At 44.6% G+C, this 27,969-nt stretch overlaps 2 protein-coding genes across 2 annotated transcripts in view; both read right to left on the bottom strand.

Moving 5' to 3' along the window:
* Positions 1–13,911: 13,911 nt before the first annotated feature.
* Positions 13,912–27,969, bottom strand: part of LOC130298279 (zinc finger protein 850-like) — a 232,337-nt gene continuing 218,279 nt past the window's right edge. Inside the window, exon 8 of the mRNA XM_056551209.1 lies at positions 13,912–14,926. Within this exon, the coding sequence (XP_056407184.1) occupies positions 14,061–14,926 (866 nt within the window). The 3' untranslated portion in view covers positions 13,912–14,060. The remainder of the gene's footprint in view (positions 14,927–27,969) is intronic.
* Positions 15,178–17,311, bottom strand: LOC130298285 (uncharacterized). The gene is made up of 4 exons (XM_056551217.1): positions 17,112–17,311; positions 16,964–17,028; positions 16,245–16,797; positions 15,178–15,491 (listed from the first exon to the last, which is right to left on the bottom strand). Exons 1-4 carry the CDS (start codon positions 17,293–17,295, stop codon positions 15,472–15,474), a joined length of 822 nt encoding a protein of 273 aa, XP_056407192.1. The 5' UTR covers positions 17,296–17,311; the 3' UTR covers positions 15,178–15,471.

Genomic DNA, 27,969 nt, shown 5'->3' with positions numbered 1-27,969 from the left:
AGTAAAAAAAAAATTTCACATCAACTGGCTCCAGAAAGTTAAACAGATTTGTAAATTACTTCTATTAAAAAAAATCTTAATCCTTCCAGTACTTATCAGCTGCTGAAGTTGAGTTGTTCTTTTCTGTCTGACCACAGTGCTCTCTGCTGACACCTCTGTCTGTCTCAGGCACTGTGCAGAGTAGAAGCAAATCCCCATAGCAAACCTCTCCTGCTCTGGACAGTTCCTCACATGGACAGAGGAGTCAGCAGAGAGCACTGTGGTCCGACTGGAAAGAACAACTCAACTTTAGCAGCTGATAAGTACTGGAAGGATAAAGATTTTTTTTTTTATATACAAGTAATTTACAAATCTGTTTAACTTTCTGGAGCCAGTTGATATGAATTTTTTTTTTTTTTAACTGGAATGCCCCTTTAAGCTTGTAATAAGAGATCCTGCTGAAATCCTTCAGTGATAGAAACTTAGGCAATGACTCTTGTTGTCGGGTGAATATTATGTCATCTGCATAGAGGGAGATTGTCTGGTTCCTTCTCCTATTGAGACCCCAGAAATACCAGGATCTTGTGGAACTGCTTGAGCTATAGGATCTATGCAGAGGATAAAAAGGGGACGGGGGGGGACCATGTCGGGTCCTGTTACTAATCATAAATTCTTGTGATAATTCTCTGTATGTAAAGACCCCAGCATATGGGGCTGTATATAGACCTTTTACTGCATCCAAAAAGTCCCCCCCCATCCCCCTCTGCTGGATGGTGAGAAGGTAAACCACCGGTTTATACGGTCCAATCCCTTCTCAGCATCCAGCGACCGAAACAGTAGACTCCTCCTCCAGCGACCGAAACAGTAGACTCCTCCTCCAGCGCCACATCATGGAATAGGTTCAAGATTCTCCCGGTGTTGTCACATGTTTGGCGACCTTTAATAAACCAACTGAGGCATCCACATGGAAAGACGGCCTGACAGAATTTTAGTGTATATTTTTAAATCCATATTTAACCCCTTAATGACCACGGATGTAAATGTACGTCCTGATGCAGAGGTACTTCACACACCAGGACGTACATTTATGTCCATTTACATGACCGCAACAGCATCATACACTGCAGGACCCGCCTGCTATCAGCTGCCAGGGACCCTGCCAGTAATGGTGGACATCCGCGATCGCACTGATACCGCCATTAACCCCTCAGATGTCATGATCAATACAGATCACGGCATCTGCAGCAATGCGCATGTTTAAATGGATGATCAGATTGCCCGCGGCGCTGCCATAATGGCGGACGGAGGTCCCCTAAACTTCTGCTTTGGTCTGAGATTGAGCAGACCAGAGCAGAAGATGACCGATAATACTGATCAGTGCTATGTCCTATGCATAGCACTGAACAGTAGTAGCAATCTAATCTATAAAATAGTCCCCTATGGGGACATAAAAAGAGTTTTAAAAAAAAGTGAAAAATCCCCTCCCCCAATTAAATGTAAATCCCTTTTTCCCATTTTACACCCAAAAAAGCGTAAAAAAAGAAATCAACAAACATATTTGGTATCACCGCATGCCTAAATGTCCGAACTATCAAATTATAATGTTAATGATCCCGTACAGTGAACGACTTAAACATAAAAAAAGTCAAAAATTGCAGTTTTTTTTGTCAAAAGCAGTACAATAATAGAAAGTATGTAATCATGGGGATCATTTTAATTGTATTGATCCACAGGATAAAGAAAATGTAATTATTACCATAAAGTGTACAGTGTGAAAACCAAACCCTCCAAAATGTGCTAAATTGTTGTTTTCGTTTACATTTTATCACAATTTTTTTTTTTTTTTTAGGTTAGATGTACATTTTATGGTAAAATGAGTGATGTCATTAAAATAAGACGGAGAGATCTTATTCTGGTTTTCTAATTCTTGTTGCTTATTTATTAAAGGGATACTCCGCTCCCCAGCGTCCAGAACATTTAGTTCCAAACACTAGGTGCGGGCTTCCGTGGTCGCCCCGCCCCTTGTGACATCATGCCCCCGTGATGTCATGCCCCACCCCCTCAATGCAAGTCTATGGGAAGGGGCGCCTAATATACGCCAGAGGAGCGCAGGACGTGTATCTGGGGACATATTTGTCTAGAAAAAGAAATCCAGGTCTTTCTCCAGTACTCCCCCGTATGTAGTATGCTGCATTATAAATATGTTGTTGCGCCATATTTATATTAGAACCTTTTCATTAAATAATTATTTATTTATTTTTCTATCTATTTCTATCTTTCTTTTCTACAAAGAGTTTATGTTTGTAATTTCTGTATTATTGCGGCAATATGAATATAATTGTGGTGGAACGATGATTTGTTACATTGTTTTTTTATCTTTTGTTAACAATAAAGGAGACATTGGGGAAAAATTACTTTTTCTTTTATAACCTAGTGACCGATCCAGCGATGTCATCATCTTGGACCCCCACGATCAGACATCTTATTCATCGGGACCCCGCGATCAGACATCTTATCCCCTATCCTTTGGATAGGGGATAAGATGCCTAGGGGCGGAGTACCCCTTTAAAGCTCAAGGCGCCTGAACAACATGGCTGAAATGTGAGAGAATGTGTCTTATTCAGCCATGTTGTTCCAGGCGCCAGGAGCTTTAAATGAACAAATGACGTCTAACAAGTCCTTTCCTTGAACGGAGAGCGCACAGCTGGCTTCAGCACCTCAGAGAGCTGGGAACCAACCATAGAGCCACCTGGTTAATTCTTCTCCGCACTTCGGCCGAATACAACTTGTTCTTCCCTCTATAACCTAAGGAAGGACCCTGTGTAGAGTAGGAGACCCCACTAATCTAACACCTATAGGATCAGAATGTCCAAGAACAACCATTTCCAGAGTCTTTGTTGTAACCAAGAAAATACTGTATATACTTGAGTATAAGCCGAAGCCCCTAATTTGACCACATAAACCTGGGAAAAACCTATTGACTCAAGAATTAGCCTATAATCAACTGCCATAAACACCCTTCCCGTCATCATCCACCCCCCCCTCCTGTCATCAACCATCTCCCCTCCTGTCATCGTCCATCCCCCCTGTCATCATCCACCCCCCTCCTGTCATCAACCATCCCCCCATAATCATCCATCCCCCCTCCCGTCATCATCCATCCTGGACGGTGGTGGGTATTTTCCTGTTGCCTGGCAGCTGGGAAAGGGACATGTCTGTGATGTCAGGGGCGTCCATGTGCAGCAGCGACCCTACCCCATCGCCACTAGTCCGGGGCCAGCCCGGAGTGGAGAAGGTGGATGGACCACCAGACCGGGTCACTTTCCCCACCTGCATGCGGACAGACCCTGCAGCGTCCCTACCCTGGAGGAGTCTGGTGCTATCCCGGTAAAAATGGACACCTTTCTGCATGAAAAAATATGCTTATATTCGAGTAATACGGTAATCGAAATATCTTCCCACCAGAAAGATTGAATTTTCAAGCAAGACCCCTGTATATGTAAAAGAGTCCACGACTCACTCCCACACCTCCAACATTGAGAAGATTCTGGAATACCATGTGACAAAAGGAAAGGAGGAGTCCCATACCCGACAATATAACTTATATGAACTCTCCTGTATATGAATACAGGGGGAGGAGCCACGTGAGCGCTAGAAATAAATAGGCACTGTTCTTCAGAGAGTTGGATATTCAGTTCCTCTTCTTTTTTTTTATCAATTCTTTATTTATTTTTCATAAGGTAGAGGTACATACAGAAAAAAGACAATCAAAATGTTTTGATAACAAAAACAGCATCCCGGTTGGTAACTGGGGCAACCACCCACCACAGGAATTGGGGCCGAGGTGAGAGGCCGTCATTTTAAAGGCCAACATGAGCATAACTCCCAAGCAAACCAATCTCCTATTATCATCCGTCGGGGGAAGCTATCTAATATCATTCCAGTAACACCAGAAGCAATGTAAGACATATAAAACATTGAACAAATAACATAAGACAGAGACAAACAACATAACACATATACGACATGGAGAAGAAGATGCAGAGAGGCACAGCACAGAAAGCAAGAAAGAGAAGGGATATAGGTTATAGGGGGACGATTAGGTAAGAAAAGGGAGGGGGGTAGGGTATAGGGAAAGAGAGGGTGAGGGCGAGAGAGGGTGAGAAAGAAGAGAGGAGGAACCAAGGTTAGTTGGAAACCAAGAATCGAAAATCAGAAATCAGAGATCAGGGGAAGGGTTCAAGCAAAATTGTGGCAAGAGAATGGGGAGCCGAGTCTCACCAACAAGGCAAAGCAGCCCCCTGTGTGCAAGTGAGCCATGTCAAGGGAGGGATCTGTACGTCTGCCAAGGTCAACAAACCTTAATAAAGGTGTCATGTGAGTGATCGCTCCAGCATGACAATTCCTCCATCCTGTGAATTTGAGCTACTTTCGTAATCCACATTTGTATAGTAGGTGGATCAGCCTTTCACCATTGTAATGGGATGAGAGCCTTGGCAGCCGCAAGCAAGTGGGCCAGTAGGGAGTGTCTGTGTAATGGAGTGTCAGTCTGTGGAAGTCCCAGAAGGACCATGGTGGGGGTAAGGTCAATATGTCTGCCCAAGATTTTGTCCACTTCCGCCCCAATCTCCTTCCAAAACGTACTGATATTCGGGCAGTTCCACCAAATGTGGGACAGTGAGCCTACCCCTGCATGACATCGCCAGCAAAGGTTGTCTGAGGAAAGACCCCAATAGTGTAAGAGTTCTGGTTTGCAATACGACCTGGTCAGCAACTTGTAGTGTCCTTCTTGTAGTTTGATGCATCTAGAGAAACCCATTGAGTTGGATAGGATCTTTTTACAATCTGATTCCGTCAGAGAGACACTCTAGCTCCTTCTCCCAGGAATTAACAAACAAGGGTGTAGAGAGTGCGCATTCATCAAGTAGACGTGCCCGGAATGTGGAAAGTCTAGCACAAGAGCTAATTTTTCTAGCCACGTGAGGTCTTTACCAATGCCATACACATTAAGCAATGAAGTGCACGCCCTCCTGATCACGTATGCCTGGAGAAAGTTAAGAGTGGCGGGGAAACCAGTAGTTGGAGAGAGTCTGGAGTCGGTGGGTGTCCGTCTGTGAATATGTCCTTCAGTGTGGTGGATGACAGCAATGACCAAGAGGCATCAGGCGAGAGAGTCAGAGGGGACAGGATGTAAGGGATAAGGGATCCCGGTAATGCAGGGGATAGTTCTGGTTTTTGTCCTGTTTTATCTAATTTGAGCCTATTGTAGGCTTCTTTCATCAACAATGTGCCTTTGAGGATAGGATTAGTTATGTGTGCGAGAGATGTTGGGGAAGGCAGCCAGAGGGCTCTTTCCCTGGGGGTATTTGCTGCCATCAACTGTGACTGTTCCAATGCGGTGCCCTGTAGCAGACTAGTGTTGGACAAGAGTTCAGCCCATCTTTGGAGGTGGGTGGTCCTGTACCATTGTCCCACATCAGGCATGCCCATGTGGGGGTGAGTCACAATAGAATGATCAGTCTTCCTCGGGGGTGACAAACCATGTTAGAGGCGATGAATATGAGGGGAGGGAAAGTCCATCTGGGTCACTCCTCCGTAGTAACAATAAGAGTGCCGGGCAGGGCACGGGGATTTGGTAACAGATAAGGCACATATAGATAGACAAGTGCTGTGAGTTCAAACTAAACAGGAACAGAAGATCAGAGAACCTGGGCACTTGCAAACCCACAGGTGACAATAGCACAGCGCATCATCATAGGCAGGTAATCAGGTAGGAGGCACATCGTACAGTTTCCTCTGCTTCAGTGCTTTGTTACGTGACTTTGGCGATTTCATTTTATTGGGTCGCAGCGATGGCAGTGATGTGGGAAGTAAAGGCAAGGTATGGCTCATTTGGACTGGGAGCCAGGATGGAATGTCCATGGGTTCGATCCCTAGGAAAAGCCATAGTTTCTCCAGGTCATCAGGCGATCTGAGGGCAAATCTCTTCCCGTCCTTCAGTACAGACAGTTCAAATGGGAACAGCCACATGTATGGTAGTTTCATTGCCCGTAGTTGTTGGAGTATCCTACGCTTGGCTAGCATGGAAGGGGCTATGTCCTGTAATATCTGTATTGGTATGCCATCAAAGGACACCGACCCGGACTCTATATTAGCCTTTAGAACAGCGGCAGTATCAAGAAAATTCAAAAGACCACATACCAGGTCTCTCGGTGGTTCATCCGGTGCAGGTTAGGGCTTCAGGACACGATGTACCCTTTCTATCACGATGGATGCAGCTCTGTTGTCTCCCAGCAAGGACGCGAATATCCGCCTAGTCACGGCCTGTAGCGAGTCCGAACCAAAAGACTCAGGTACCTCTTTGATGCAGACGTTCTTTCGCCTGCTTCTATTTGGGTGGACACGATCAGGGTAAGCTAAAATAATATGGTTTCCTATATACCATATACAAAGGGTTAAAAGTATGAATAAATGTGCAATAATCAGTGCAATTGTCTGCAGTGGTGATTAAAGTGCAATAATTTGCAGTTACCTGTCTATACTGGTAAATATAGAAGAATCGGTGAACTGCAAATGCTGGATGGTTGAAAAGGTGCACTATGCTGTAAATACAAAGGATGTGATTAAATAGGTGCAACGTTCTGCTGAAAATGAGTATAAAATTGTATATATATATATATATATATATATATATATATATATATATATAGACACACTTCTCAGGATATAGTATTTTTCTCCTGAAGGTATGACTTGTTTAGTGGAGGTGAATTGCACCGTGCTGAGAAAGAGGAAATGAGCCGGACATATAAGTGCAAGGTTGATTTGTAATATTCTTAGGGGGCAATGCTCTGCATCTGTAGCAAGAAAAGAATACCTGTGAATCCTTTATGTATTTTTCCGGTAGGCTTACTGTTGTGTCGGGCATCCACGATGTCAGCAGTAGATATGCGGCTGTGTAGGTTATGGGACACGGACGGGAGACAGCCCCGGCCGGTGGTGTCTCTACCGTTCCGTAGTCCACCGGTGTCCAGGTAGTTTGCGGTCTCTGATTTGCTAGTGACGTCACTACAGGTAGCAGAAGAGGACAAAAATCTGACGTGTTTCGGAAGTAATACGACTTCCTTCATCTGGGATGGTGTATTCTGTCTCTTCTTTCTTTTATATAGGTTCGGATGTTTGCAAAATCTACCTGTGGTGCCCTAGCTGATTCTCCAATGAGTAAAAGGTACAGTAACTTTATCTGAATAATTATAAATCCATAGTGAATTATTCTGATAATGTTTAATAAAAACCAAATATTTCCATGTCCATATTTAAACCATGCGGAACAAGTGTTTTCATTTAAAAAAATCCATCGGCTTTCCGCTTGCGAAATTTGCGCTATGTAATCCCCCCTCTTCAGCGAGGGAAGATTTTTTTCCAGTCCAAAAAATGTGGATCCTTCACTGGATGAATGATGTTTTTCTTTATAATGCTTAGATAGGGGATGCCCCTCAAAACCCCTATTCATATTATATACATGCCTTCTTATTCTTTTGGAGTGTTCTTTTCGTACGCCCGATGTATGTTTTATTGCGTGGGCAGCGTAACCCTGGATTTTGCAATCTATATGGCTTATAATTCTTTTTTCAACTGTGTTTTCTCTATCAAAAATGGAAAACACGGGGATTTTATTTTTCATTGCTAAACATGATTGACAGCGACGGCATGGAAAAAAAAAATTTTTTTAGAGTACAGATGGAACTAGTAGGGGTTTCTTTTTTGTTTGATTTCCGTGGGGATTTTTTATGGTTGGAGCTATATTGTTCCCTATATTTTTATTCTTCTGGAACACAAATGATGGTTCTTTGGGTAGCAGTTCCCCAATAACTTTGTCATTATGTAAAAGGTTCCAATATTTTTTAATAATCTTTTTTACCCGGAAACTTTGCGAGGAGAAGGTTGTGATGATTGGTATATTGAGTTTTTGTATTTCTCCATTTTCTGTTCCTTCTTCCATTGGCATAGGTGCGTTTTCCCCTACTAATAGTGTACTACGTTCCATTTCTCTTACTTTATCCATTGCATTGGTTAATATTTCCTCCTTGTATCCTTTACTCAAAGATTTGGATTTCAGAGTATTTGCTTCATTTTCAAAATCTTCCAGCATTGTGCAATTCCTTCTCAAACGTAAAAGTTGACTCTTTGGAATATTATCCAACCACTGTGGTAAATGACAGCTAGTCCTTTCAATGTAGCTATTGCTATCTGTCGGTTTTATGTATGTAGTAGTAATCAATTCATTATTTTTTATTTGAATATTTAAATCTAAAAAGTGAATTTCAGTCTCACTATACGTAGCTGAAAAATCTAAATAAATATTATTTTTATTTTCAATAAAAAAATGTTGCAGACTGGATTCACTCCCCTCCCATATAAAAATCACGTCATCAATACATCTTTTACCATAGGACCAGACCCGCACCGTTTACCTCCCTTATAAATGTTATTTTCTTCCCAATGTCCTACATAGAGGTTAAAATAACTGGGTGCGAATCTGGTCCCCATCGCAGTCCCCCATCTTTGTACAAAGTAAATGTCATATTTAAAATTATTATGATTTAAAATGAATAAAATACATTCCCCTATAAAATTAATCTGTTCCTGGGGGGTGTCCGTGTATTGCTTTAAAAAGTGTTCTGATGCTGTCCTCCCCTTGTTATGTTCTATAATTGTATATAGGGAGGTAACATCTAGGGTGCCGATAATATATCCCTGTTTCCACTTAATATCATGTATTAACTGTAAAGTATGTGTGGTGTCCTTCAAATATGCCGGTAACTGCACCACACATTTTTGTAACTGTAGATCTACATATCCGGACAAATTAGCTGTGAGGCAATCAATGCCCGACACTATGGGCCTGCCTGGGGGTTATTAAGTGTCTTGTGCACCTTTGGAATATGATAAAATGCCGGTATCTTTGGATTCTTAACCATCAGAAATTCTTTCTCGTTTTTATTTAAAATTCCAAGTTCTACACCTATTTGAATTAGTGTGTAGATGTCACGATGCCGGCTGGCAGGAGGTGGATCCTCTGTGCCAGAGAGGGATAGCGAGGACCGTGCTAGTGGACCGGTTCTAAGACACTACTGGTTTTCACCAGAGCCCGCCGCAAAGCGGGATGGTCTTGCTGCGGCGGTAGTGACCAGGTCGTATCCACTAGCAACGGCTCACCTCTCTGGCTGCTGAAGATAGGCGAGGTACAAGGGAGTAGGCAGAAGCAAAGTCGGACGTAGCAGAAGGTCGGGGGCAGGCGGCAAGGTTCGTAGTCAGGGGAGATAGCAGAAGTTCTGGTACACAGGGTTTTAAACACACAAAACGCTTTCACTAGGCACAAGGGCAACAAGATCCGGCAAGGAAGTGCAAGGGAGGAGGTTAGATATAGTCAGGGACCAGGTGGGAGCCAATTAAGCTAATTGGGCCAGGCACCAATCATTGGTGCACTGGCCCTTTAAGTCTCAGGGAGCTGGCGCGCGCGCGCCCTAGAGAGCGGAGCCGCGCGCGCCAGCACATGACAGCAGGGGACGGGAACGGGTAAGTGACCTGGGATGCGATTCGCGAGCGGGCGCGTCCCACTGTGCGAATCGCATCCCCAACGGCCATGACAGAGCAGCGCTCCCGGTCAGCGGGACTGACCGGGGAGCTGCAGGGAGAAAGACGCCGTGAGCGCTCCGGGGAGGAGCGGGGACCCGGAGCGCTAGGCGTAACAGTACCCCCCCCCTTAGGTCTCCCCTTCTCTTTATCGGGTAACTGCCTCCCCTGGGATGAGGACACCGGGAAAGGATGGAGGGATTCCTCAACGGCAGGCAGAACCGCAGGAGTAGGAATGGGGAGAGAGGGCAGAGGGCGAGACCTGGCACGGGGCAGTGTGACACCAGGACGAGGGCCATGAGGGGACACAGAAGCTTGCCTGATGGAACTGGGAGGGGGGAGGGGCATTTCCTGTGGCAGGCAGAGTCCTTAATGACCTTAGGGGGACCGGATACAGGAGGAACCACAGGGTCACGGCAGGGAGTACTGGGAACCGGTTGAAGGCAGTCCTTGGAACAAGAGGGACCCCAACTCTTGATCTCCCCAGTGGACCAATCCAGGGTTGGGGAATGGTGTTGAAGCCAGGGTAGTCCAAGGAGAACTTCAGAAGAGCAATTAGGAAGGACAAAAAATACAATCTCCTCGTGATGAGGTCCGATGCACATTAGGAGGGGCTCCGTGCGGTAACGCACGGTGCAATCCAACCCTGGCTCCGTTGACCGCGGAAATGTGGAGTGGCTTGACAAGACGGGTCACCGGAATGCGGAATTTATTCACAAAGGACTCCCGAATAAAATTCCCAGAAGCTCCAGAGTCCAGGCAGGCCACGGCTGAGAGGGGAGAGCTGGCTGAAGTGGAAATCCGAACAGGTACCGTGAGACGTGGAGAAGCCGACTTGGCATCAAGAGACGCCACACCCACGAGAGCTGAGTGCGAGCGTGCGTTTCCCAGACGTGGAGGACGGATTGGGCAATCCACCAAAAAATGTTCAGTACTGGCACAGTACAGACAAAGATTCTCTTCCTTACGGCGATTCCTCTCCTCCAGGGTCAGGCGAGACCGATCCACTTGCATGGCCTCCTCGGCGGGAGGCCTAGGCGCAGATTGCAGTGGAGACTGTGGGAGAGGTGTCCAGAGATCTAAGTCTTTTTCCTGGCGGAGCTCTTGATGCCTCTCAGAAAAACGCATGTCAATGCGAGTGGCTAGATGAATGAGTTCATGCAGGTTAGCAGGAGTCTCTCGTGCGGCCAGAACATCTTTAATGTTGCTGGATAGGCCTTTTTTAAAGGTCGCGCAGAGAGCCTCATTATTCCAGGATAGTTCAGAAGCAAGAGTACGGAATTGTATGGCGTACTCGCCAACGGAGGAATTACCCTGGACCAGGTTCAGCAGGGCAGTCTCAGCAGAAGAGGCTCGGGCAGGTTCCTCAAAGACACTTCGAATTTCCGAGAAGAAGGAGTGTACAGAGGCAGTGACGGGGTCATCGCGGTCCCAGAGCGGTGTGGCCCATGACAGGGCTTTTCCAGACAGAAGGCTGACTACGAAAGCCACCTTAGACCTTTCAGTAGGAAACTGATCCGACATCATCTCTAAGTGCAAGGAACATTGCGAAAGAAAGCCACGGCAAAACTTAGAGTCCCCATTAAATTTGTCCGGCAAGGACAGGCGGAGGCTAGGAGCGGCCACTCGCCGCGGAAGGGGTGCTGGAGCTGGCGGAGGAGATGGTTGTTGCTGCTGTAGCTGCGACTGTACTTGCTGTAGTTGTGACTGGAGTTGCTGTGTCATGGTGGTCAAGTACGACAGCTGGTGATCTTGTTGCGCTATCTGTTGCGACTGCTGGGCGATCTGACGAGCTTGCTGGGCGACCAGCGTAGGGAGGTCAGCGACAACTGGCAGAGGAACTTCAGCGGGATCCATGGCCGGATCTACTGTCACGATGCCGGCTGGCAGGAGGTGGATCCTCTGTGCCAGAGAGGGATAGCGAGGACCGTGCTAGTGGACCGGTTCTAAGACACTACTGGTTTTCACCAGAGCCCGCCGCAAAGCGGGATGGTCTTGCTGCGGCGGTAGTGACCAGGTCGTATCCACTAGCAACGGCTCACCTCTCTGGCTGCTGAAGATAGGCGAGGTACAAGGGAGTAGGCAGAAGCAAAGTCGGACGTAGCAGAAGGTCGGGGGCAGGCGGCAAGGTTCGTAGTCAGGGGAGATAGCAGAAGTTCTGGTACACAGGGTTTTAAACACACAAAACGCTTTCACTAGGCACAAGGGCAACAAGATCCGGCAAGGAAGTGCAAGGGAGGAGGTTAGATATAGTCAGGGACCAGGTGGGAGCCAATTAAGCTAATTGGGCCAGGCACCAATCATTGGTGCACTGGCCCTTTAAGTCTCAGGGAGCTGGCGCGCGCGCGCCCTAGAGAGCGGAGCCGCGCGCGCCAGCACATGACAGCAGGGGACGGGAACGGGTAAGTGACCTGGGATGCGATTCGCGAGCGGGCGCGTCCCGCTGTGCGAATCGCATCCCCAACGGCCATGACAGAGCAGCGCTCCCGGTCAGCGGGACTGACCGGGGAGCTGCAGGGAGAAAGACGCCGTGAGCGCTCCGGGGAGGAGCGGGGACCCGGAGCGCTAGGCGTAACAGTAGAGTTCTTTTTTATATACCTCTATGGGGTTGCTCTTTAGTTTTTGGTATTTTATTATTATTTAGGAAATAAATACAATCTCTCTAACCAATTTCAGGGACGTATGTTAGTATAACGCTTAAAACATTGGAGAGTAAAGATAAATTTACTTATAAAACCCCAGAAAGCCTGAGATTCCTCTATGGCCAAAGTCTTAGTAGAAGAATATAAATCTCGTAACGTTAAATAATGTAAACGTTCCCACAAAGGGGAAGAGGGAAAATGTGTTTAGTAATAACCATAGGGAGTAAAGAAAGTGGGGTTAGGGGAGAAGGGAAATCAGAATCAGTCGTAGAGCAGTCTCGTAATACCGACAAAGTTATATATAAAAGAGGAAAGAACTAGAGAGGCCAAGGAGGAGTGCGGGGGCCACAAAATGGGCCCTATAGAAGGAGGGACTGAGGAGAATTCCATATCCACATGAGGAGGAATATAAAGGGGAGGATGAGAAAAAGAAGAGCGAACGAGCTCTAATAATCCAGATGAAGGAAAAGCTTTATAATAAGTGTGTAAATCCGGAAACACAAAACCGCCGTCTAATGTCTTCAGGGTGAGCGTCTATACGGGACACGTGGTCTCTTCTGAATCATAACAAAATTACTAAATAACCATCGGATAGAAGAAAAATAACAATTCCGTACTATGATAGGGACGGACTGTAAAAATATAAAATATTATTGGTAAATATAAGATTTAAGAACCTTTTTCCTTCCAATCCACGACATATATGGGAATTTACGAGCGTGTAACTGGGTCTTCAATCCGTGTAATAATGGCGCAAAGTGTGAAGTAAAGAGATCTTGTACCAGATGTGATCAGATCTCTAGGGATTTTATACCCCGGGGAGGACAAAGAAAAGGAAAAGAATTACACCGATGTTTACTGAACCCGGGGGACGCTGACATATTGACGACTTCTCATATAGAAAAATGGATTTTATGATCTGAGACCGAAAATAGACGTCAAGACGGGAAACGCTGGTCTAGGGTTTGTGATAAATAAAAGTATCTGCAGCGTCTTATGTTCAGAAGAGACGATCTTCAAGGGAGACGCGCGGATCCTGTCTGATGCCTTGAATTAAAGTCTCTATAATCATAATGAGAAGGGGGCGGGGACAACACTGACGCGTTACATTCCCTATATACAACGTCAGGGACAATATTACATTTATTATAAGTCCAGTGTGCGGAGATAACAGAATATAAGAATAATAAATCATATAAGAAAGAAAACTTTTATTAACAATTGGTAACAAATTTGGAGATGCAGTATATGATATATGTATAAATGTCAGATATCTTATGTACATGTTTAAAGGGGTACTCCGCCCCTAGACATCTTATCCCCTATCCAAGGATAGGGGATAAGATGTCTGATCGCAGGGGTCCCACTGAAGCCCCCGAGTCATCAGCTCTCTGGAGCTAAGTTTGCTCCGTGGTTGATGACTCACGATACAGGGACCGGCGATTCATGAAGTCATGGCTCCGCCCCTTCATGACGTCACGCCCCATCCCCTTAATGTAAGTCTATGGAAGGGGGCGTGGCAAGTCATGCCCCCTCCCATAGACTTGCATTAAGGGGACGGGAGGTGACGTCTTGAGGGGGCGGAGCCATGAGGTCACGAACCACCGGTCCCTGTATCGTGAGTCATCAACCATGGAGCAAACGTAGCTCCGGAGAGCTGATGACTCGGGGGGCTGCAGGAGAGATCGCGGGGGTCCCCAGCAGCGGGACCCCTGCAATCAGATATCTTATCTCCATCCTTGGATAGGGGATAAGATATCCAGGGGAGGAGTACCCCTTTAATATATAGATGTGTTTTCTGCATCATTTATTGCTCTGAGTTGACTTCTCCCCTGTGTGAGTTCTTTGATGTTGAACAAGATATGAATGCCGAGTAAAACATTTTCTACATTCTAAGCATGAAAATGGCTTCTCTCCTGTGTGAGTTCTTTGATGTTGAAGAAGACCTAATTTCCGAGTAAAACATTTCCCGCATTTTGAACATGAAAATGGCTTCTCTCCTGTGTGAGTTCTTTGATGTTGAACAAGTTGTGATTTCAATATAAAACATTTCCCACACTCTGCACAGCAAAATGGTTTCTCCTCTGTGTGAGTTTTTTTATGTACAACAAAACTTGATTTCTGAGTAAAACATTTCCCACATTCTGAACATGAAAATGGTTTCTCTCCTGTGTGAGTTCTTTGATGTTCAACTAGATTTGATTTAGAAGTAAAACATTTCCCACATTCTAAACATGAAAATGGTTTCTCCCCTGTGTGAATTTTCTGATGATTATCAAGCTTTGATTTAGAAGGAAAACGTTTTCCACATTCTGAACATGAAAATGGCTTCTCTCCACTATGAATTCTTTGATGTCTAGAAAGATTTGACTTCAAAGTAAAACCTTTTCCACATTCTGAACATTTACATGGTTTCTCTCCTGTGTGAGTTCTTTCATGTTCAACAAGATTTGATTTAGAAGTAACACATTTCCCACATTCTAAACATGAAAATGGTTTCTCCCCTGTGTGAATTTTCTGATGATTATCAAGCTGTGATTTATAAGGAAAACGTTTTCCACATTCTGAACATGAAAATGGCTTCTCTCCTGTGTGATATCTCTGATGTGTAACAAGACCTGATTTAAAAGTAAAACATTTCCCACATTCTGAGCATGAATATGGTTTCTTTCCTGTATGAGCTCGTTGTTGTCCAAAACCCCTTCTGTGACCTTTATTTTGCTGAACATCCTGTGATGACTGAGAAGACAGGACCTGTATATAAGGATGAGATGACAGATCTTGGCTGTGAAGGGCTGAGGGTGTATCTGGGATAATGGAATGTTCTTCATATGTATCTTGTGTGATATCATCATCTGCTTTATAATCTGAAGATATAAGATTCTCCTCTGATCTCCTGCTACAAGAATCTGCAGAGAATAACACAGATTTTATTAATAACTGTGCCCATATTTATAGTCTTTTTAGTAGAACATTATAAGTGCAGCATGTGACATCATGGAACCTTCTCCCCGTCCTCCGGATAATAAATAGTTAATGTAGACATAATATAGGGTCTTCAGGTCACATACACCCCACTCCTGGACCCCATCACACTCCCATCCAGCAGCAATGAACAATCCATAGGGCACAAATCAGACGACAGCCGAGGCGGTTCAGAGCCCCCAGCAATACAGAAGTGCTGGGAAATATCCCAAATTATTCCTCTAGTCGTCTACATGGAAATCCTGCTGACTATATAAGATGGAGACAACAGAGACAATAAAAACAACAGCGCACACAAGGACTTTACAGACAAGATCAGGATCAGTGAGGGTGCAGACCATATATCTCACTACACTGGCAGAGCAGTTAGGCCGTTTGCCATTCAGTGAAGTGTTACCGACCGGAGCGCCCACTCACTAACATTCATACATTTTTTTATCTCCTTTTTATAGAGATCATGGCTTATGACCACTAGGGGTCTCCATACCATCTAGCCATTGGCTGTCCGGTCATGCTGGGAGTTGAAGTTCTGCAACATCTGGAGGGCCACACTTTGAGAACACGGATCTAAAACATTATCCTGTCCGGCTGCAGCATCATCTTTGTCCCAGCTGAAGCACAGACCTGGCAGGACTAGTATTCCTCTGTGCTCACTCCTGTCCTATCAGACTGCAGCATGAAAGCAGAGAGGAGGGGGTTACAGAATAGCCTGCGGAGACCCAGAACAGCAGACCCAGACAGAAAATGAATGAATGGTGAGTGAGGGCGGGCTCAGTGCTTGTCTCGGACACTCCCCTTCCAGAACAGTGGATGCCAGAATAGGTGAGCAGCAGAACAGAGGGATTTGTGAGCCAAATACAGAAGACAAATAAAACAGACCTGTATAGCATCTGGATGACCTAGTGAGTAACATATATGAACATTATTTTTTTCTGTGATTACTGCAGCTGGTGACCGAGCAGAATCTGTGACCCTTCTCTGTATTTAGTGGTTACTACTCACCAGTGCAGTTATCTGTAGGAATGTCCTCCTTATACTGCTCATCACCGCTCACATCTGTCTCTTCTTCTTCTTTCTTTATATCTGTAGCATTAATATAGATCAGATCTTTCCCTGTAGGAATGTCCTCCTTATACTGCTCATCACTGCTCACATCCGTCTCTTGTTTTTCCTTTATGTCCGTTGCATTAATATAGCTCAGATCTTTCCCTATAGGAATGTCCTCCTTATACTGCTCATCAATGTTTACGTCTGTCTCTTGTTCTTCCTTTATGTCTGTAGCATTAATATAGATCAGATCTTTCCCTGTAGGAATGTCCTCCCTATACTGCTCATAACCGCTCATATCTGTCTCTGGAGCATTAATATAGATCAGATCTTCCCCTGTAGGAATGTCCTTATACTGCTCATCACTGCTCACATCTGTCTCTTCTTCTTCCTTTATGTCTGTAGCATTAATATAGATCAGATCTTTCTCCGTAGGAAAGTTCTCCTTATCCTGCTCATCGCCGCTCACATCTGTCTCTGTAGCTTTAATATTGTTCGGATCTTCACCCTGATTCAAGAGATGTGGAAGAAATATAGTAAAAGTCATCAGACAGTAGGAGAAGTCACATGGGATGTTATAGATGAGCAGGAGATGAGGAGTCATGGAGGATGAGGGGACTGACCACAAGAGCTTCACAGCCCTTCTACAGATCATAGGGAATATCTCCATCTACCTGATCATCCTGTGGAAGAAGAGGACGGGGACACCTCTCTGGTGCTGTTCTCTTACTGGATCTGACTGTAGGGGACACATACAGAGACTGAATTCATTCTTTACATACAAATAATGAGAGGACGTGTGTATATAGTCATGTCTATTACCTGGTGATGTGAGGGGCTGCTGATCCTCCATCATGACCTGATCCTTGTACTGATCCTTGTGTCCTTCTACATACTCCCACTCCTCCATGGAGAAATAGACCGCCACGTCCTGACACCTTATAGGAACCTGTATTGTGAATAAACATTTAATTCTATACAATTCCAGGATGTTATATGGAGACATTTGAGGGGATATTCCTGCACATGATTTATCTTCTTGCTCTCGGATGATGAGGTGAATACTTGTCGGGGCAGATCCTCTATATTATGGTCACATGTCCTGAACTGACCGCAAGTCTGATGATCCAGCTGTCAGTTCAGGTCATTATACCCAAAGCGCCCGTCCCATGGAGTGTAAGGAGTTAAGTGATATTTCATAGTATTACTGCTCCCCTCCCCCGGGACTATATAGATGGCTGCTTACTGTCTGGCCCCTAAGAATAGAATTGGCAGTGCTGTGCGCCACTTAACCCTAGCTAGACTGGTTGTTCTTATCCCAGCGAGTAGAAGGGACAATAAGCAGCTATCTGTATAGTGTGTGGCCCCAAAAAAGGTAAGTGGCAATGCATCACCATCATTTAACTCCTTCATGGCTGACTGGGCAGGAGGTATATAATGTATAGCCATGGGCCCAGCTCCAGAGCAGGAGACGCATCAAATCTGGCATATCTTCTGCTCTTGTGCAGGAAACCCCTTTCAGAGCAGGGACACCTGTCATTAAAGTGATAAGATTTGGAGGGGAGGGGGAAGCACAGTCAGGAGTTCAGCACGATTCATAGCCCCTAGGTCCTACCTGCTATCAGCATCTGGGACTCATTGCTAATGCCGGACATCACCAATGCCAAAAATCTATTTCCGGTGGAGCTGATAAGGACACCCACAGTGAAATAGCGGGGTCCTGGTCAGCTGAGAGAACGGGTGGAGGTCCCTAACCTCGCTCGACGCTGTCTGAACGACGCTCCAATCCTGCAGGCAGCCTCAGCATCACAGCATTGATCAGTGTATGTTATCTATAGATTCCATGTAATAGTCTACTACAGGGACTAAAAAACTGGGAATAAGGTAAAAAGAACATTAACTTAATGTGTATAAGCCCCTCCCCTAATAAACGACTGAATCTTCCCCATTTACCAATTTGTTTCTCTTAAATGAAATAATGTAAACAAAAATAAACCTAAACATATGTGTAACCGCACGGTCAATGGCGTAAACGTAAAAAAATACAACTTCATGGGCCAAAAAAAAAGTCTTAAAAAGCGATCAAAGAGTCTCATCAAAACTAAAGTGGTTCCGATAAAAATTACAGATCACGGCACAAAAAATGACTTTCATACATCCCTGTATACGGAATAATAAGAGAGTTATAGGGGACAAGGTAGGACAATCTGATACATACTCATTATTGTACAAAAAGTTAGAATTGTTTTATATTTTAAAAGTGTTAAAATAAAACCTATATAAATCATTTATCATTGTAATCGTTTGGACCTACAGAATAAAGAGAATTATTACCGTAATGTGCACTGCGTCAAAACAGAAGACCCCAAATTTAAAAATAGCTTTTTTTTTTCTATTTCACCCCACAAATAATTTTTTTTTGGCCCTTGTTGTAGATGTTGCAGTAAAATGAGTGATGTCATTACAAAGTACAAATCAGGGGTGAAAAAAACAACAACAGCAACAAGAAGCCTCATATGGATTTATAAAGAGGAAATTACAATCATTATGGCTATTAGAAGGCGAGAAGGAAAACATTAAAAAGAGAAATCACTGTGTCCTTAAGGGGTTAAAACTCAAAACTGCTTCTGAAGGGGTTAATGGTACAAAAAACATCTAACAGCAACATGTGACCACACACATACCTCCACCTGCAGAGCTGTACAGGAGCCGTGTGCTTACAGGACCTGCGATGATGTCACCGTCATGTGATCAATCGGGACTCTGCTGTCACATGACCATTCTCACAGGTCCTTAAATCGCCATCCCGTCTATCCTGCACTGCTGACTTCCGCCCACTCATGTCACATGATCCTCCCCACAGGTCCTTCGGCCACAGTCACATATTTACTGCTATACTTTGCCCCTCAAATGTACTGGTCACATGATTGTGACATCATCACAGGTCCTACACCTCCAGCATGTAGCAGATACAGAGCAGGTCCTGGTGGGGCAGTCACTGCTGTTGTGTTGTGTGTGGAGATCTCTCAGAGCAGCAGCCCCTGATCATGTGACTCCTCCTCCTCAATGTGACTGATCACATGACGGTGACATCATCGCAGGTCCTGTAAGCTCACGGCTCCTCTACAGATACAGGTAGGTGTGTGCGGTCACCATCAGATCAGGATTATTGGGGATGCTTATTATTAACCCTTAAGGACACGATGTATATTTACATTCTGTGCCCCATATGGGACTTTGAGGTGAGCTCAGGAGCTATAAGCAGCCAGGATTCACCACTAATGACGCTCATCGCCATTAACCCTGTAGATTCCATGATCAAAGTCGGTTGCAGGATCTAAAATGAGTAAAATGCAGTTGTTGGGGGGCGGAGTCTAGATCAGCTGAGATGACGGCCGGAGGGCCCCTTACCGTGCTCTGTGCTCAGATCGGTGCTCTAAGTATACAGACACCTCCACAGCCTGTATAAGCCGAGCACCGATAACACTGATCACTATGGCAGAGCGTTATTCAGGGTTTGTAATAGAAGCCCCTCCCCTAATAAGTTTATATCCCATTTCTGTAATAAAATAATGTAGGTGGGCGTGGCTTAGACATGGCGCTGTACGGTTGTTTTTCTAGGGAGCGCCGTGCCGACCAGCGGTTGTTTCCTGATTTCCTGCCTATACTGCCCCCCAGGGGATGTCTGGATGGTGAAGGTATCAGGTCACTTACCTGCCCATCCTGTCACCTGGTCAGTCTCTTTTCTCCGGGTATCAGCCACTTCTTCCATACAGGACTATGTAAGCATCAGGTTTTTTAAGTTTCTCCCGCGCCCCTATTATTACTTAAGACAGTGTTTCCAAACCAGCGTGCCTCCAGCTGTTGTAAAACTACAACTCCCAGCATGCCCTGACAGCCAAATGCTGTAACAGATGGAGGCACCCTGCTTGGGAAACACTGACTCCGGTGGTGGCCCAGACCCTGCGTGTGTAACGGTATATGATGCTCGGCCTCTGCTGCAGGTAATAGCAGGTTCTTCCGGGGGGACATATCACAATTCACATAAAATCCTGATGTAATTGTGATGTATATTGTGCCCCCTAGTGGACACATTTCACTATTCTTCATTGGACAATGTCATATTGAATCCCTCTATTCTTCTCCCTGCTCTGATGAAGACGTTCTGAATACACCGCAGCCTCAGAGATTAGGAGAAATGGATTCACAACGTCTTCAGCAGAGCAGGGAGAGCGACCTCAGAAGACCTGGAGGACCAGAGCGCCACCACTGGACGGGAGAGGGGAGTGCGCTCTAGTCTCTTATTTTACAGCCCTCGGACAATGGATTTTGATTTATAGAGAAATCTGAAAACTCCTATAATGTCTCCTCAGATGTTTCCCCAGATTATCTCCAGGAAATGGATTTTATTTCTCCATAGAATCTGGTGCGGTTTATCATCGTCTCCTCTTCTTCCCTTCAGGTTTCTCCAATCCAGGATCCTCTGCTGATATCTTCTATATAAGAGAATTCTCCTGGATGACCCATCAACCATGGAGAGAGACAGGAACAAGATGGCCGACAGGATCATAAACCTCACCCTACAGATACTCTTCCGGCTTACTGGAGAGGTGAGGGATTCTGGGAGTGATGTCACATGACCTCATTCTTATCTATGTAATAACAGATGGATATGACTGGAGAGGTGAGGGATTCTGGGAGTGATGTCACATGACCTCATTCTTATCTATGTAATAACAGATAGATATGACTGGAGAGGTGAGGGATTCTGGGAGTGATATCACATGACCTCATTCTTATCTATGTAATAACAGATGGATATGACTGGAGAGGTGAGGGATTCTGGGAGTGATGTCACATGACCTCATTCTTATCTATGTAATAACATGGATATGACTGGACAGGTGAGGGATTCTGGGAGTAATGTCACATGACCTCATTCTTATCTATGTAATAACAGATGGATATGACTGGAGAGGTGAGGGATTCTTGGAGTGATGTCACATGACCTCATTCTTATCTATGTAATAACAGATGGATATGACTGGAGAGGTGAGGGATTCTGGGAGTGATGTCACATGACCTCATTCTTATCTATGTAATAACAGATGGATATGACTGGAGAGATGAGGGATTCTGGGAATGTATGTAGGGATATTAATGTGTCTCTCCATACACAGGATTACATAGTAGTGAAGAAGTCCTCTAGTGGGCGCTGTCGGGCCCCTGTGTGTGAAGGACGGGGAAGAACCCTGAGCCCAAGCCCGGGGCCCCCACCTCTCTCCCTGATACATGAGGAAAGGGATGAACAAAAGATTCTAGAACTCATTAACAAGATGATGGAGCTGCTGACTGGAGAGGTGACCCTGCTGGGACATTATACAGTAATGGAGGGGTCTGGTGATGACTGGAGAGGTGACACTGCTGGGACATTATACAGTAATGGAGGGGTCTGGTGATGACTAGAGAGGTGACACTGCTGGGACATTATACAGTAATGGAGGGGTCTGGTGATGACTAGAGAGGTGACACTGCTGGGACATTATACAGTAATGGAGGGGTCTGGTGATGACTAGAGAGGTGACACTGCTGGGACATTATACAGTAATGGAGGGGTCTGGTGATGACTGGAGAGGTGACACTGCTGGGACATTATACAGTAATGGAGGGGTCTGGTGATGACTGGAGAGGTGACACTGCTGGGAATGCTGGGACATTATACAGTAATGGAGGGGTCTGGTGATGTCTGGAGAGGTGACACTGCTGGGACTTATACAGTAATGGAGGGGTCTGGTGATGACTGGAGAGGTGACACTGCTGGGACATTATACAGTAATGGAGGGGTCTGGTGATGACTGGAGAGGTGACACTGCTGGGACATTATACAGTAATGGAGGGGTCTGGTGATGACTGGAGAGGTGACACTGCTGGGACATTATACAGTAATGGAGGGGTCTGGTGATGACTGGAGAGGTGACACTGCTGGGACATTATACAGTAATGGAGGGGTCTGGTGATGACTGGAGAGGTGACACTGCTGGGACATTATACAGTAATGGAGGGGTCTGGTGATGACTGGAGAGGTGACACTGCTGGGATATTATACAGTAATGGAGGGGTCTGGTGATGACTGGAGAGGTGACACTGCTGGGACATTATACAGTAATGGAGGGGTCTGGTGATGACTGGAGAGGTGACACTGCTGGGACATTATACAGTAATGGAGGGGTCTGGTGATGACTGGAGAGGTGACACTGCTGGGAATGCTGAGACATTATATAGTAATGGAGGGGTCTGGTGATGACTGGAGAGGTGACACTGCTGGGATATTATACAGTAATGGAGGGGTCTGGTGATGACTGGAGAGGTGACACTGCTGGGATATTATACAGTAATGGAGGGGTCTGGTGATGACTGGAGAGGTGACACTGCTGGGATATTATACAGTAATGGAGAGGTCTGGTGCTGACTGGAGAGGTGACCCTGCTGGGACATTATACAGTAATGGAGGGGTCTGGTGATGACTGGAGAGGTGACACTGCTGGGACATTATACAGTAATGGAGGGGTCTGGTGATGACTGGAGAGGTGACACTGCTGGGACATTATACAGTAATGGAGGGGTCTGGTGATGACTGGAGAGGTGACACTGCTGGGAATGCTGGGACATTATACAGTAATGGAGGGGTCTGGTGATGTCTGGAGAGGTGACACTGCTGGGACTTATACAGTAATGGAGGGGTCTGGTGATGACGAGAGGTGACACTGCTGGGACATTATACAGTAATGGAGGGGTCTGGTGATGACTGGAGAGGTGACACTGCTGGGACATTATACAGTAATGGAGGGGTCTGGTGATGACTGGAGAGGTGACACTGCTGGGACATTATACAGTAATGGAGGGGTCTGGTGATGACTGGAGAGGTGACACTGCTGGGATATTATACAGTAATGGAGGGGTCTGGTGATGACTGGAGAGGTGACACTGCTGGGACATTATACAGTAATGGAGGGGTCTGGTGATGACTGGAGAGGTGACACTGCTGGGACATTATACAGTAATGGAGGGGTCTGGTGATGACTGGAGAGGTGACACTGCTGGGACATTATACAGTAGTGGAGGGGTCTGGGGATGACTGGAGAGGTGACACTGCTGGGACATTATACAGTAATGGAGGGGTCTGGTGATGACTGGAGAGGTGTCACTGCTGGGACATTATACAGTAATGGAGGGGTCTGGTGATGACGAGAGGTGACACTGCTGGGACATTGTACAGTAATGGAGGGGTCTGGTGATGACTGGAGAGGTGACACTGCTGGGACATTATACAGTAATGGAGGGGTCTGGTGATGACTGGAGAGGTGACACTGCTGGGACATTATACAGTAATGGAGGGGTCTGGTGATGACTGGAGAGGTGACACTGCTGGGAATGCTGGGACATTTTACAGTAATGGAGGGGTCTGGTGATGACTGGAGAGGTGACCCTGCTGGGACATTATACAGTAACACCACTGGAGGGGTCGGGGTGATGACTGTATCATTATCTGTCAGGTTCCTATAAGGTGTCAGGACGTGGCGGTCTATTTCTCCATGGAGGAGTGGGAGTATGTAGAAGGACACAAGGATCAGTACAAGCATCAGGTCATGATGGAGGATCAGCAGCCCCTCACATCACCAGGTAATAGACATGACTATATACACACGTCCTCTCATTATTTGTATATAAAGAATGAATTCAGTCTCTGTATGTGTTCCCTACAGTCAGATCCAGTAAGAGAACAGCACCAGAGAGGTGTCCCCGTCCTCTTCTTCCACAGGATGATCAGGTAGATGGAGATATTCCCTATGATCTGTGGAAGGGCTGTGAAGCTCTTGTGGTCAGTCCCCTCACCCTCCATGACTCCTCATCTCCTGCTCATCTATAACATCCCATGTGACTTCTCCTACTGTCTGATGACTTTTACAATATTTCTTCCACATCTTATGAATCAGGGAGAAGATCTGAACAATATTAATGCTCCAGAGACAGATGTGAGCGGTGATGAGCAGTATGAGGAGAACATTCCTACAGAGAAAGATCTGATCTATATTAAAGCTACAGACATAAAGGAAGAAGAGACAGATGTAAGCAGTAATGAGCAGTATAAGGAGGACATTCCCACTGAGAAAGATCTGATCTATAATAATGCTACAGACATAAAGGAAGAAGAAGAGACAGATGTGAGCGGTAATGAGCAGTATAAGGAGGACATTCCTGCAGGGAAAGATCTGATCGATGTTAATCCTACAGACATAAAGGAAGAAGAAGAGACAGATGTGAGCAGTGATGAGCAGTATAAGGAGGATATTCCTACAAAGAAAGATCTGATCTATATTAAAGCTACAGACATAAAGGAAGAAGAGGAGACAAATGTGAGCTGTGATGAGCAGTATAAGGAGGACATTCCTTCAGGTAATCACCCAGGTGAGTAGTAACTACTAAATGCAGAGAACAGTCACAGATTCTTCTTGTTAACTGGCTGCAATTATTTTTGGGGGAAGTAGTATCAGGCTGGAGTAATGGAGTACTGATAACACTGATCAATGCTATGGTACAGTATTGTTCAGTGTATGTAATCAAGGATTGCATGTAATAGTCCCCTATGATTTAAAGGGGTACTCCCATGGAAAACTTTTTATTTAATCAACTGGTGCCAGAAACAGATTTGTAAATCACTTCTATCTTAATCCTTCCAGTACTTTTTAGGGGCTGTATACTAAAGAGAAATCCAAAAAAGAAATGCATTTACTCTGATGTCATGACCACAGTGCTCTCTGCTGACCTCTGCTGTCCATTTCAGGAACTGTCCAGAGCAGAAGAAAATCCCCATAGCAAACATATGCTGCTCTGGACAGTTCCTAAAATGGACAGCAGAGGTCAGCAGAGAGCACTGTGGACAGGACATCAGAGGAAATGCATTTCTTTTTTGGATATCTCTTTAGTATACAGCCCCTAAAAAGCACTGGAAGGATTAAGATTTTTAAATAGAAGTGATTTACAAATCTGTTTAACTTTCTGGCACCAGTTGATTTAATAAAAAAAAAAAAAAAGTTTTCCACGGGAGTACCCCTTTAACCCCTATGCTAATAAAAGTTTTAATCACCCCCTTTTCCCATATTAGAAAAAAAAAAAAAAATATATATATGGTTTTGTCGCATGTGTAAATGTCCGAACTATAAAAATGTAACGTTATTTAAACAGCACGGTCAAAATACCAAAGTCTAGAATTGCGTATATTTGGTCACTTTGTACACCCTAAAAAAATGTATAAAAAGTGATCAAAAAGTCACATAAAAAAATAATAATAATGGTACAGATAAAAACTTCAGATCACAGTGTAAAAAATGACCCTCACACATCCCTGTATACGGAAAAAGAATAAAGTTATAGGGGTCTGAAGAGGACAAGTTTAACCCATTAAGGACTCAGGGCGTACCTGTACGTCATGAGTCCGCTCCCGTTCTATAACATGGGGCCACAGCATGGGCTCACGTCATAGCGGGTTGGGCCCAGCCTCTAACAACGGCCGGGACCCGTGGCTAATAGCGGACGGCACTGATCACAGTGCCGCACACTATTAAACCTTCAGACGCTGCGTTCAAAGTTGAACGCCTCATCTAAAGTGAAAGTAAAACATTACCGGTTAGCTCAGGGGGCTGTTCGGGATCGCCGCAGCGAAATCGTGGCATCCCGAACAGCTCTAGAACAGCAGGAGGGTCACTTACCTTGCCTCCTGGTGTCCGATCACCGAATGACTGCCCAGTCCTTGAGATCCAGGCATGAGCAGTCAAGCTGCAGAATCATTGATCAATGGTTTCCTATGAGAAACCATTGATCAATGTAAAAGATCTGTGTGTGCAGTGTTATAGCCCCCTATGGGATAGCAATGATCAATGTAAGAGATCAGTGTGTGCAGTGTTATAGTCTCCTATGGGATAACAATGATCAGCATAAGAGATCAGTGTGTGCAGTGTTATAGCCCCCTATGGGATAACAATGATCAGTATAAGAGATCAGTGTGTGCAGTGTTATAGTCTCCTATGGGATAATAATGATCAGTGTAAGAGATCAGTGTGTGCAGTGTTATAGTCTCCTATGGGATAACAATGATCAGTATAAGAGATCAGTGTGTGCAGTGTGATAGTCTCCTATGGGATAACAATGATCAGTATAAGAGATCAGTGTGTGCAGTGTTATAGTGTCCTATGGGATAACAATGATCAGTATAAGAGATCAGTGTGTGCAGTGTTGTAGTCTCCTATGGGATAACAATGATCAGTATAAGAGATCAGTGTGTGCAGTGTGATAGTCTCCTATGGGATAACAATGATCAGTATAAGAGATCAGTGTGTGCAGTGTTATAGTGTCCTATGGGATAACAATGATCAGTATAAGAGATCAGTGTGTGCAGTGTTGTAGTCTCCTATGGGATAACAATGATCAGTATAAGAGATCAGTGTGTGAAGTGTTATAGGTCCCTATGGGATAACAATGATCAGTATGAGAGATCAGTGTGTGCAGTGTTGTAGTCTCCTATGGGAGCTATAACATTGCAAAAAAAAAAAAGTGAACAAAAAAAGTTAAAGATAATTTAACCCCTTCCCTAATAAAAGTTTGAATCACCCCCTTTTAAAAAAAAGTGTAAATAAAAATAAACATATGGTATCGCCGCATGCAGAAATGTCCGAATTATAAAAATATGTCATTAATTAAACCGCATGGACAATGGCGTACGCACAAAAAAATTTCCATAGTCCAAAATAACGTATTTTTGGTCACTTTTTATATCATGAAAAAATGAATAAATAGCGATCAATAAGTCCGATCAATAAGTCCGATCAATACAAAAATGGTACCGCTAAGAACTTCACATCACGGCGCATAAAAGTTATAGGGGTCAGAAGATGACATTTTAAATGTATACATTTTCCTGCATGTTGTTATCATTTTTTTTTTTGAAGTACGACAAAATCAAACCTATATAAGTAGGGGATCATTTTAATCGTATGGACCTACAGAATAAAGAGAAGGTGTCATTTTTACCGAAAAAATTTATTGTGTAGAAACGGAAGCCCCCAAAAGTTACAAAATGGCGTTTTTCTTCAATTTTGTTAAATTTTTTTTTCTTTTACGATTAGATTTTTGGGTAAAATGACTGCTGTCAGTCCAAAGTAGAATTGGTGGAGCAAAAAATAAGCCATCATATGGATTTTTATGTGCAAAATGTAAAGAATTATGGGTTTTTTAAAGGTAAGGAGGAAAAACCGAAAGTGGAAAAACCTTGAGCCCTTTAAGGGGTTAAACATACTAATTTTTGTACAAAAAGTTAAATTTTTTTTAAGAAGTAAAACAAAATCAAACCTATATAAGTTGGGTGTCCTTATACCGTAAAGACCTACAGAATAAAGAGAAGGTGTCATTTTGACCCAAAAGTGCATTGCGTAGAAACGGAAGCCCCCAAATGTTACATAATAGTGGGTGGATTTACATTTTTGCCTCACAAAAAATTTATTTTTTTTTTGTTTCGCCGTAGATTTTGTGGTGAAATGATTGACGTCATTACAAAGTAAAATTGGTAGCGCAAAAAACAACAACAACCTCATATGGGTCTGTAGGTAGAAAACTGAAAGCGTTCTGA

Source organism: Hyla sarda, assembly GCF_029499605.1.
Source record: "Hyla sarda isolate aHylSar1 chromosome 1 unlocalized genomic scaffold, aHylSar1.hap1 SUPER_1_unloc_8, whole genome shotgun sequence".
Taxonomy (NCBI): Eukaryota; Metazoa; Chordata; class Amphibia; order Anura; family Hylidae; genus Hyla; species Hyla sarda.
The sequence above is the reverse complement of the archived record's forward strand: the minus strand, read 5'-3'. Positions and strand labels throughout refer to the sequence as shown.